Source organism: Oryctolagus cuniculus, chromosome 1 (assembly GCF_964237555.1).
Source record: "Oryctolagus cuniculus chromosome 1, mOryCun1.1, whole genome shotgun sequence".
Lineage (NCBI taxonomy): Eukaryota > Metazoa > Chordata > Mammalia > Lagomorpha > Leporidae > Oryctolagus > Oryctolagus cuniculus.
Genome location: NC_091432.1, coordinates 57151858 through 57164164, shown reverse-complemented (window position 1 = coordinate 57164164; position 12307 = coordinate 57151858). Strand labels below are relative to the sequence as shown.

Here is a 12307-nt window from a genome sequence, read left to right as displayed (position 1 = left end):
ATGAGCAAAATTCTGTTCTCCTCGTCTAGTCAGCCTTAACCATGTTAGGCTCCGGAATCCATGCCCCAATTCCAATTCCAGCTCTTGAACTCATGGTGAGAATTTGAGCAAGTTATTCAATCTTACTAAGCCTCAGTTTCCTCGTCTGCAAAACGGACATCATTACAGTTCCTCCATTACCAGGCTGCTGTGAGAAGTAAATGAGATGATGCCCTCCCCCCGGCCCCACCATGGGACATGTCCAGTCTATAGCCTGGTATGCAATAAGCTCTATAAGCAAGAATACCTATCAGCTCTGTACTTGCTCACCCGTGGGGTGGCTGAAATCACCAAGGAACCATCACAGAGGGATTGGGTGACACAGACAGTGATGTCCGCTCTGGCTGAGTCCAAGCATCTGGCAAAAGGGGCAGGGAACGACAGTACTTGGGCCTCTGGGCCCCGGGCCGCCTGGCCTCAGATGCCGCTCCTCTCCTCTGGCTCTTCTGAGTCACCTCTCTGAGCCCAGCTCCTGCCTGCGGTTAAGGAGGGTAGCACTTGCACTGATGCTGCTGCAGGGGGCTGTAGTGCGGGAGAAACCAGCTAACACACCTAACACAAGGGCTAGCATATTTCACGGCTCAGTCAATGCTGGTGAGCCATGACCGTCTTGCTTTGCTCATCTTTGTAACACGGGCATCAACATGTACTACGGTCCTCATCCGGGTGTTCTCACAACACGGTGCCAAAGGTGTCCATACTGGGACCTCCTGAGAACTGTGGATTTCATTCTTAGCCTTTCAATAAGCCAGATGGGTTTGATGAGAACCAGAACAGCCCCTGTTCCTCCTGCTCTGTGCAGGCTGATCTCCATCAGTGCCACGTGCTCCTGGCACATTTCCTGCTGGGGCTTGCAGGGGCTCAGGGGCACAGGGACCCCCACACCTCCTCATGTCTGAGCTCTGCGGGCCTCTGCCCATTATGACGGCCCACCAAGGCTGGACACAAGGCTGGCACCTCTCAGCACACAGTGCTCATTCAGTGTCTGTCCCAGGGGAGGGGGTTTCAGGATGCAAAGCTGCAGCCAAGGACACCCTATCATGTGCTCACGGCATCGAGCGTCAGAAAAATGAAAACAGAGCCAGTGCCCAAGAACAGCACCCCACACACACAGCCCTGTGGGCATAGCGAGCCCCCGCAGAGAACACGCAGATGTGGTCATTACCCCTAAAGGCAGAGTCATTGGATTTTTGCTGTTTGCTCCTGAGAGGAGAGGGAGAGCCGCAGGCGACAGAGTAGGCCTCTTGCAGTCCTAACAGACAGAACATGGGTCGTCAACCACGGAAGCAAGGTCCCCCCGCGGCAGCTCAGTCTCCCCCACCCTTGCTCTGCATGAGCTTCCAGGAAAATGCCCAGCTTATAGGGTCTCAAAACATGGGCCTCCGGTGGCCAGCAGGCACGTGGTCCGGGACCTGGGAGCGCTTTGAGGGTAGCTGACACCTAGGGGCCAGGAAGACCTGGCTCCGGCATGAGGACCTGCCCTGGGTCCTGGGCCCCACTCACCTGAAGAGAGGTGAATGCCAGAGTGACATCTTAGGAAGCACCTGTCTCCTCCGCCACTCTTACCGCAACGCAGGGACACGGGGGCTGACGCACTAGTGGGCAGAAGCCCCTTCACTTCTAGACAGGACAAAACACAGACACTTACGGAGAGAGAGAAGGGCATTTCCCCCGAGGGTCACGAGGCCGGCAGAGCCCACGCACCACAGGCCCCGAGAAAACAAAGGAGGGCTGGCGCCCCGCACAGAACACCACTCCAGGCCTTACGTCCCACCCAGGGAGAGCAGCCCAGGGAGGCAAGTTTTCCATGCAGGAAAGCAACCAGGAAAACAGAAGTAAGGCCCAACCTATGCAGAAGCACAGACAGAAACACCAAAGAGCCTGCAAAGTATCTCCTGTTTTTGAACTCTTTTTTTTTTTTTTTTTTTAAAAAAAACGGCTGCTGCCCAGGGGAGCAGAAGTGGGTGGTGGGTGGCAGCGCCAGCGCCGCCGTGCCCCTTACCCACGCAGTCTTTCTGATTCCAGTGGAGCTTGTACCCCGGGTGGCACTGGCACTCGTAGCTGCCTGCTGTGTTCACGCAGACCTGCTCACAGCCGCCGTTGTTGACGCTACACTCGTCGGTGTCTGCGGGACAAAACACTCCCTTGTCACGGCAGCCGGCGGCCAGTCATGGGCACCAGCCCTCCCCTGAGGGAGGGGCAGCAGGGGAGTCGCCTGATGGGAACTCACCAAGCAAAGGGGAGGTGCTGACTGCCTTGAGGCTGTGCCCTTGGCACCTGCTGGCCCCGCTCCCCACTCAGCAGATTTCCTTGTAAGAGCCTCACTTGGCAGTCTCAAGTTCAAGTTGCATTCTCAACCTCAGAAAGGACAGCACTGTACTTTCAGCTGGTCAGCCTTAGCCACTGCACAGGCTTCAAATGTCAACGGCACCATCCTCCCGGGCCACACACCAGGGAGGCGGCAGGCAGGACTCCCCGTCGGCTGTTGACACGGCACAGAGAAGGGAGCGATGCGCCCCGATCCCCGGCCACCTCTGACAGAGGCCAGACACACAGGTGTGCTTTCCCTTAGGGTTTGGGTCTCTTTTAGACTGTAAAGGGTTTGTTTTCAGCAGTTCCAAGAACGGGTCGAAAGGGAGAAGGGGGAGCAGGCATTGGATGCCGTTATGCAGGCCCCTGCATCCCGTACCGGAGTGCCTGGCCTTGGGTTCCTGCTCTGCTTCCCATCCAGCTTCCCGCTAATGCACACCTGGGAGGCAGCAGGTAATGGCTCAGGTACTTGGGTCCCTTCTACCCACATGGGAGACCTGTGTGGAGTTCCAGGTTCCTGGTTTCAGCCTGGCCCAGCCATGGCTATTGTGGACATTGGAGGGGTTGAGCCAGAACCCTCTATGTCTCTCTCTTTCTCCTTGCCTCTCAAGTAAATAAAAATATGTTAATTTTGAAAGAAGGGAGACAACATTAGCTATAGCCAATCACCACTCTCACGGGACTGGGCAGGAAGTATACCAGCCAGGGCTGCAGAAATCTTCCAAATCCTTGGGATCTCCTTGAGATCCTAGACATTCTGGGTTGGAATCTGTGTTCTCAAAGCTTGCGGGGGAATGTGATGACGGAGGGAGCAGAGCGTGAGTCAGCTGGCATCAGGTCTGAGTCATGCCAGTGCCTGCCTGACCATAAGGTTCTGAGACAGGAGAATGTGTTCCTAAATGGGCACAGAACAGAGAGAGTCACACAACGGTTCCACTTCCAGCTCAAAGCCCTAACTGCGGAGCTCCAACCAAGGCTCTGCAGCCAGTTCCTACGCACCGCAGGGCTGCCACTTGGCTGGGGCTGGGCCAAGCCTCTCTGAAGACTGCAACTTTACCATCTGCTGAGAAGTTTGGAGGGGGTAGGGTACCGGCTCCCGGGAGACTCTCCCATCGCCAAAGCCCATTAAGGAGTCCCGGCTAAAAGGGCTCGGCTCCTCCCCGTGTTCCCTTTCACAGCAGCTGTGTTACAGGGACAGCGGTGGGGAGATTTTCTTCAGCAACTGCTTTCCTGATGCCCCATTGCACAGGGCTGAGAGTGTACCCTTCACCCCCCACCCAGTGTAGGACAGTGAACTCAGGCCCTGCTCGCCCCCATCTCCTCACCTCCACAGTGGGTAAAGCCGTACAGGGTGTACCCTTTGTTGCAAGCACAAGCAAACGTGCCAGGGTAGTTGATGCAGCTGTGGTCACAGGTCCTGTCCAGAGAGCACTCATCCACATCTGTAAGTGTCACAGGAAGAGCAGAGCTGAAACCAGCTGTGCTGGACGCTTGGGGAGAAGAGGTTTATAACACACAACTGCTGACCAGCGCCCAAAGCCACACACACAGGGTGAGAGATTATCCACTCTCCTTGCTAACTTGTGTTCAAGAAGGTATTGAGCACCGACAGAGTACCCTCACTGCCGGGGCCCTTATTTCCAAATTCTGTTGCAACTGCACCTGCCTCAAAGCGCAGTTGGTCTCTCTCATTCTTGCTTATTTGCAGGGCTGAGTAGTTTAAAATACTTAAATGGAGCCAGCATTTGGACTAGTAGCTAACATGCCAGTCAGAATACTCGTGTCCCATACTGGAATGCTTGGGCTCAACACCTACCTCTGACTCCTGACTTCAGCTTCCTACTAATGCAGACCCCAGGAGGCAACAATGGTGGATCAAGTAACTGGGCTCCTGTCATCCACAGGGAGACCTGACGTGAGTTCCCAGCTCCTGGGATTTGGCCTCCTGGCTTTGGAGGGGAGTGAACCAGAACATGGGAGTGCTCACTCTCTGTTTCTCTCTGCCTCTCAAATAAATAAAAATTTTTACAACATTTACATGAAGGCAAATGAGCTAATATACTTAAGAAGGGCTTTATAAACTTTATTATAAATAACGATGCTAGGGGCTGGCGCTGTGGTGCAGTGGGGTAAGCCACCACCTGCAGTACCAGCATCCCATGTGGGCACCAGTTTGAGTCCCAGCTGCTCCACTGCCGATTCAGCTCCCTGCAAGTGCTTGGACCCCTGCCCCCATGTAGGAGACCTGGATGAAGTTCCTGACTCCTGGGTTCGGCCGGGCCCTGGATATTAGGGCCATTTGGGAAGTGAACCAACAGAAGAAAGATTGATCTCTCCCTCTCTCTCTGTAACTATACTTATCAAATAAATAAATAAATCTTTAAAAACAATGTTAGCTATGAGTGTTACTATTGGTAAAACAACAACACTTTTATAAGCTATAAACAACTGAAAGACAAAAACACTTGGGTTGGAGCTAAATCTGGTTCCCATTGCTTTCAGATCTTTCCCAAAATTAGTCTTCTGTCCTCAATAGGCTAGTGAATTATGAGTTTTAATGTCCTCTGCGCCAAAAGAATGAGCATTCTTTTAGTTAATATCCTTAGTCATTTTCCACCATGAACACAGAAACAGGTGATCAAGCTTTAGACTGGATCCTCTTGGCCAGCATCTTGTTTCGCTCCTCCCCTGGGGTCCCACGTGTCCCTATCTTCCTGGTTTGGTATGGACACGTCCTTGGCTGCTGCTAGGGTCAAGCGAACGAGCCTCAGGAGGCTGCTGTGTCCATCTGGCCACCTCTTCTTCCCTGGCCTGGCCCGCACATCTTTCCTGCAGACCAGAATCCTGGCGCCTCACTCACCCAGCTCTTTGGGAAGGTTTTAACAGAGCTACAACTCGTGTCTGCAAACAGACAAAGAGGGCCCAGGACAGCTCTCGGCTGCAGCCAACTAGTCCAGTGCCAGCCCATTCTTTCAACACTGAATGTGCCATGAGAAACTGCACTAATAAAAAAGCAAACATTTGGGTGGAATAGGAGGAATGAAAAAGGGCAATTCTTACAAAACGTCTTCAACCCTAGCTTTTCCCAGAAATCCTGGCGATCTCTTCAGTAAACTTGTTCTGTGCAAATATTTGTTTTCCCAAGACTGATCAGTGAAAAATGAGAAAAATTCAATTTCTTTCCTAGCAATCGATGCCATTCTATGAAATCTGTTTTTAATATCAGCCACTTGTTGAGAAAATGGACTCATTCGGTAGCTGATTTTGGCGGCTCACTTGGGGTTTTTGGTTTGCCAAAAATAATGAGATCACTTTTCTAATTCCTTTTTAATGTGTTTACACAGCTTAAACAGGATTGCTTGCCCTATACATTATGAAACATTATGTGTAACGGCAAATTTGCTTTCCAAGTCAAACTGCAGAAACCACACAATCATCATGCAGAATTAACTCACTGAATTTAGAGGCGAATCTACAAATTACATTTGAAGGACAAACCCAGAAAGCAGACAGACATAATTCATGCTGTGAAGTTAAAAAGATGTAATGTTTCATCTTTGTTATCTGAAGTAAAATCAGATGTTATATTGCTTTGGATTTAGTTCTGATATTCCTAATATAATAGTAATAAGGCAGTCCTTTTTCCCAGAAATGGAGCAATTACGCGGGACAGTATGCTTTCCCTGAGAGCTTCTTGCCGTATATCGATAGGACATAAAAGGTGCTTATCTAAAAATAAGTGATGCCTCCCACCACTCACAGCAACTACTACACCAATGGCTGTCCAGAGGAAACCTCTCGACCCCTGTACATGGGGAGGATGCGTCTGAGAAGGGGCTGTCAAACTACCTAAGAATGAGTTAGCATCTCTTCACCACCCCTGCCTCCCTCTCCCCCGGCATCAACAGGTCATTCAAAACAAGGACCAGGATGAGACCAAAGGGGACCTGGTCTTGGTTATGAATTGATCCCTGCCTTTTGCTAAGAAGGTAAATCTACAGATTTTTTCCATCAGCTTTTGTTGCAGTTTTAATAACATTAAAAGAAATTTCAGAAGAGGAAAATCATTCATCACCTCCTCCGCAGCCCCCGCCAAGGCTGGGCTGCCTGCCACGCTCCCTTCCAGCCATGCGCTCTGTGATAATCACGCCAGACGCGTGCTTCCAGGGGTTCTCTGATGGCTGACAGCTCAACTTCTTTTCTTTTCTTTCTTTTTTTTTTTTTTTTTTTTTTTTTTTTTGACAGGCAGAGTGGACAGCGAGAGAGAGAGACAGAGAGAAAGGTCTTCCTTTGCCGTTGGTTCACTCTCCAATGGCCGCCACGGCCGGCACGCTGCCGCCGGTGCACCGCGCTGATCCGATGGCAGGAGCCAGGTGCTTCTCCTGGTCTCCCATGGGGTGCAGGGCCCAAGCACCTGGGCCATCCTCCACTGCACTCCCGGGCCACAGCAGAGAGCTGGCCTGGAAGAGGGGCAACAGGGACAGAATCCGGCGCCCCGACCGGGACTAGAACCCGGTGTGCCGGCGCTGCAAGGCGGAGGATTAGTCTAGTGAGCCGCGGCACCGGCTGACTTCTAACATACATCGGCCAGCGACATCCGTGTGTGTGTCCCAGGGAAGTGAAGCCCGAGTTGGAGGCTGGACGGGGACGCCCCACGAGCTGGGCTCTGCGAGGGGCTGGCTGCATCGTCTCTGAGCGTCTCTGCTCCCGTGTGTGAGCCCCCACACAGCACAGCATGCTTTCAGCACATACCTTGGCAAGACTTCTCATCTGTTAATAATTTAAATCCTTTTCTGCAGCTGCAGTCAAAGCTGCCCACGGTGTTTTTGCAGAAATGATCGCAACCCCCATTGCGGGTCTGGCACTCGTCAACATCTGGAACAGGCAAGCATCGGCCAATCAGAGAGCAGCACTCTCCCGGTTCCCCCACGCCCCTCAGGAAGGCAGACAGACCCAGGCCAGCGTTCAAGACCCTTTACTGATATCTTGAAGCTACACGTTTCCCTGTTGACTGAGCCAGTCTTGAAAGACAAGTGCCTCAGCCTCCTGAGAACTGTGGCTAGGGTGCCCCTGACTCGCAGGAAGCAAGCAAACGGGAAAGGGTGGCAATGTCCCGTCCTCATGTCCTCATCCTGGTGTTACTCTCTCCAGATAAGATGGTTCCCTGTCGTATATTTTCTATTCTAGTTTAATGATTAAATCTCTGAGGGATTAGAGCATTCCTTTTGGAGAATTACACAATGATCAAATAGCTCCAATGCTTTTAAATGATTGCTGATTCTCAATCTTATCTCCTCTCAGTTTCATCTGGTAACCGGTTATCTCCCTTTATCACGCTGAAGAACCAATCCTTTGTACTCTTGCCCACTACATACTAGCAGTCACTGGGGTCTCTCTTCATCAGTAAAAGTTAATATTTCAGTTATTAATTAAGTTCTCCGGATAATAATCTTGGCTGTTATTTACATAATAATCTCTAGGCTATTATTTATGATATGTTGATATTATCTCCTGCAAATGAATGTTCGCTGCACTGCCTTTTTCTAACAAGGCCACTGCCTGAAATGAATTACTTAATGCTCACAGAGGCTGACCTCGTCAACAGGGAGTATAATTAAGCTGGTTCTAATGGAGCTTACTCAGTTATAACCGTCCAGTGGCCCAGGAAAGAAAAGCTTCGCTCAGTACGAATCGTGAGCAAACCTCGAGTTACTCAGGGAGTGCGAGGGGAAGAGCTGCCTTCATCCCTTTAGCCACAGCAGCACGGGGCTTCCCTCTGAAGCCGCCCCCCGCCCCCAGCCTCCCCGGAGAGGCGAAGGCTACCTTTACAAGTCTTCCCATCCGACTGGAGAGTGAATCCAACGGGACAGCTGCAGTGCACACCTGTCGAAGTATCCTTACAGGTGCGATCACAGCCTCCATTGTTGACGGCGCACGTCTCTGACAAGCGGGAAGAAAGGCAGTTAGCTTCTTAAAGAAGTGCTGATACTGCTGTTAATATTTGCCAAAGTCCATGAACGCCAAGACACTCGCAGGGGTACTCACAGTCACACCCCAAATCTCTGCCACCTGCAGGTGAGATAGAGGGAGGGCGGGAGGCTCTGCACCTGCCCTCAATGAGGCAGCTGGTCAGGGTGACCACAGGGGTCAAGATGTCACCCGGCCTGCAGAGCCATTCCCCGCTGCTGGCAGATTTCAAGCCACTACAAGTTTCAGCCGGTCCACAGACAGCCACCTGCTGACAACAGTCACACCCAGCAGGTGAGATGTGAGTGCAGAACAGGCAAGGGGACATGTCCCTTTCCCAGTCCTCAGCCATGAACCTTCTTTCAATCCGAGCAATTGGCCAAGCATTGCTCTAGTTGCAGACTAGGGCCGTCATCCTCACAGCAGCCAACTGACTCAGGTGAGAGCTCACCTTTCCCTGAACGGAGGAGCCCCATCAAAGCTACCGGGACACTAAGCCAGGGTCTGGAGACAAGGAACAGGAGCAAATGGCCTTCCCGCAACGGACAAGCGCCACGCAGAGCCATTCAATCACTAGCACCTGGGTACTCAGACGTGTGAATTCACTTCCGAGGCTGGCTCATTTGACAGCTGGGGGAAACAAGCTTGGTTGCAACTTAGTATGTTTCCTCTCCAAACCTCACTAAAATGAGAGACTTTTTAAAGGATAAATCCTTAAGGACAGAGAAAACGGAAAATACAGTAGCTGGAGGATGTGACCCATTCACGTGAGTGAGGGAACGGCAGCTGACGAGCAGAGAGCTGAATCCTAGGAGTCTTCAGAAGGGGTGCTCCAGGCGGCAAGCTCGTGAGAGCCACAGAACCCGGACATGCCCAGGGATGGAGGAGCCAGCTACCTGAGAGGCAGCCCTGAGGACGGAGTTAAAAAGAGGAAGACGGATTGAGAGTCTGGGTAAGAAACAAACCCCCAAGCTTCTCCCTTCCCCATGCCGGCTGCTGCTGCAAAGGAGCACACCCACTGGAGAAGCTGGACCAGATGGGGTGCCGGCCTCGGGTGCACCAGAACAGCAGAGCAGGAGAGGGAGGTGCAGTCCACGGCCCGAGAGATCTGGGCACCTCCTGTTCTCCCGAAGGATTCCCGCCAGCTAAACCACCCTGCCCGAGAGAAAAGACCCATAGGTACTGGTTTAGAGGCTCTCCAGACGAATGGTGAGTCGCTGTCTAGTCATCCAAACAGGAAGTCCCACCTCCACCAGGCAGGAGAACATCTCACTAGCTCGGCAGTGAACACGAAAAAGCAGTCAGGAGTCATCAGGTGTTTTAGGAAAGCCTCTGATGTGGAACAGACACAGCAAATCAAACAGGGGGAAAGAAACCTGGAGGAAACAGTAAACACTACAAACGAGAAGTTAAACTCTTGCAACTAATTTCCTCAGGGAGGGAAGAGAAGCACCCAGGAAATAAGAACAAGTTCTCAACGCAAAAGACTGAAAGTCAGATTAAAAAAAATAGGATTTGAAAACAGATATGAACAAAGAATCCTGTAGAAAGATTAGAAGAGAAAAATGGGCTGGCGCCGCGGCTCACTAGGCTAATCCTCCACCTAGCGGCACCGGCACACCGGGTTCTAGTCCCGGTCGGGGCACCGGATTCTGTCCCGGTTGCCCCTCTTCCAGGCCAGCTCTCTGCTGTGGCCAGGGAGTGCAGTGGAGGATGGCCCAAGTGCTTGGGCCCTGCACCCCATGGGAGACCAGGAGAAGCACCTGGCTCCTGGCTCCTGCCATCGGATCAGCGCAGCGTGCCGGCCGCGGCGGCCATTGGAGGGTGAACCAACGGCAAAGGAAGACCTTTCTCTCTGTCTCTCTCTCTCGCTGTCCACTCTGCCTGTCAAAAAAAAAAAAGAGAGAGAGAGAAATGAAGGACCTTCTAGAAAGAACAAAAATACAGAGAAAAGGAGGGAAAGAGAGAGTAAATCCAGGAATTACAACGGCCACTGACAGGCACGCCAGAGAGAAGCAGCAGGGAAGATAAAGTGAAGAAATCTGTCAAAGAAAAAGTACAAGGAAATTTCCAAAAGCCGAGGAACCTGACTGGCCCCACGAAGGTACTCAGCACCACGGGCGGGCGGAGTCCCGCAGTGAGAGTGCGAGCGTGGAGCTCCAGGTCACCAGGGACGAGGAGACCTGAAAACCTCCAGAGAGAAGCTTTCACAGGGTCACACGACGCATCGAGAATAAACACGACTTGAGACCCTTCAAAACAACACGGCATGCCTGGAAATGACGGTGTGCTAACAAAACTCTGCTGGAACATTCTTCCTAGCTCCGACGGCCACACCGAGCAGGGCTCTGCGTGAACGGCGAGGGCAGAAGATGAGGGCGTTTCCAAGCGTGCACAGGTTTTAGGGTGCACGAAACAAGTCCTCGGCTGCTCTGCAGGGCCTGCCTCCAGCCAACAGGTCAGGCCAACTGGAGCTGGGTAGAAGCCTCAGCAGAGGCTCTTAAAAGCAGAAAAATGCATTAATATGTTACCTGCCATATTTAAACATAATCAAGTGGGTTTGAGAGCTCTGTCAGAAGTGTGCAAAAGCATGAATGAAAACTAAGAAACTAAGAAGACACAGAAAATACAAGAGTAGCATATGCTATGACGCAAGGCGAGTCATAGGTAGGTATTCACAGCGACAATAGCGTGAACACACAGGATGGATTTGAGTTGTGATGCAACTGCATCCGGGGTATGGCAGCGAGGATGCCTGTGTGTGTGCACCAGGGTAGGCGGAGCTGGGAAAGGTCAAACCTGGTCATCCCTGGCTGGGAGTCACAGGCTACTCTCCGGGACTGACACACAGGAGACCACTGCACGCACTTCGCTTTTCAGCAAGTTGGGGGAAGGGAGCCTCTGGCAAACCGTAACTGAAAGTTATGAGACACTGATGTACTTCATTATGAGCGATAATTCGCTTTTTGAAGTATTCATATGTATGATTTTGATTTAATACAATTAAACATAATAACTTTGAAAAGGCTCCGGAAAGTTACCTGCTTGGTAACCACAGATGGTCCCACATCCAACTTGACTATTAAATCCAGAAGCTGACAAGAGACAGGTTTGCTCTGGTCCAGCCCGTCTTGTTCCAGAATAACAGTGTGTCAAGGGCTCTGTCTGGTTCCCACCCCGCGGCCACTGCCTCTACTGCTGCTCCTGTCCCCGGCCCCATTGCTGGACCCGCCCTCCGGCCTCCCCAGGCCCTCAGCCAGCAGCTGCTCCCCTCCAGTCAGCTCTGGTGCCATGACGATCAGCTGGGCCAGAAATAGAAGGCTGGATGGGCACAGCCCCAGACAGCCAGCCAGGCTGAGCCTGGGCTCCCCAGAGCGCCTCCCGCGCTCCGGTCACCTGGAAGGTGGGAACTGACGCTCACAGCCCACCCACCAAGTCCCAGGTGCTGGACCCCCACCCCTTGGCCGTTTCCCTGTCTGAACTGAGCTTCCTAATAATCCTAGGAGGTAGATTTTTAAAGAAAGACCAAGAGACAGAGGCGCAGGGCAGTCTGCCAAGTGTCACAGGTAGCTGGGCAGCCCGCGGTCTTTAACCTGCTTATTCTGACAGCCTGGCTGGGGTCTTGGATGGTGATTAGGCAGCAGCCGTGGGTGAAAAACAGACACACCCTGGCTCTGCTCGCCCCGTGGGGCTGATCTGAGGGCACAGGTGCCCCACGTTCAAGCCATTTGCAGTGAGCGGGGCAGGGGAGCGGCGCCTACCCATGAGCAGCCGTCGCTTCACTCGCTTATCCCCGTCGGCCACAGACGTGGCGTTGCTCTCCATCCCCTCCAGCGCTGCGTCCTCTCGCTCTACAACAGAAGCCAAAGACCACAGGGCTCGGACCGAATGAGCCGGGCTATTTACCCCCTACACAAATCCCAGCCGTGAGAACAAGGTAGACTATTTGACTCTCTTCACTCAATCAATGGGTGCTGTCACAAGAATCTGC

At 52.4% G+C, this 12307-nt stretch overlaps 1 protein-coding gene across 3 annotated transcripts in view; it reads right to left on the bottom strand.

Moving 5' to 3' along the window:
* Nucleotides 1-12307, bottom strand: part of SCUBE2 (signal peptide, CUB domain and EGF like domain containing 2) — a 72413-nt gene that overhangs the window by 34669 nt on the left and 25437 nt on the right. For 2 of the 3 annotated variants that reach the window (XM_051824145.2, XM_051824147.2), the window contains exons 7-13: nucleotides 12078-12167; nucleotides 8173-8289; nucleotides 7102-7224; nucleotides 3675-3791; nucleotides 2042-2164; nucleotides 1543-1659; nucleotides 1205-1291 (exon numbers count right to left, since the gene is read on the bottom strand). In XM_051824145.2, coding sequence (XP_051680105.1) covers nucleotides 1205-1291; nucleotides 1543-1659; nucleotides 2042-2164; nucleotides 3675-3791; nucleotides 7102-7224; nucleotides 8173-8289; nucleotides 12078-12167 — 774 coding nt within the window. The remainder of the gene's footprint in view (nucleotides 1-1204; nucleotides 1292-1542; nucleotides 1660-2041; nucleotides 2165-3674; nucleotides 3792-7101; nucleotides 7225-8172; nucleotides 8290-12077; nucleotides 12168-12307) is intronic. The other variant, XM_051824154.2, reaches the window with a different exon arrangement.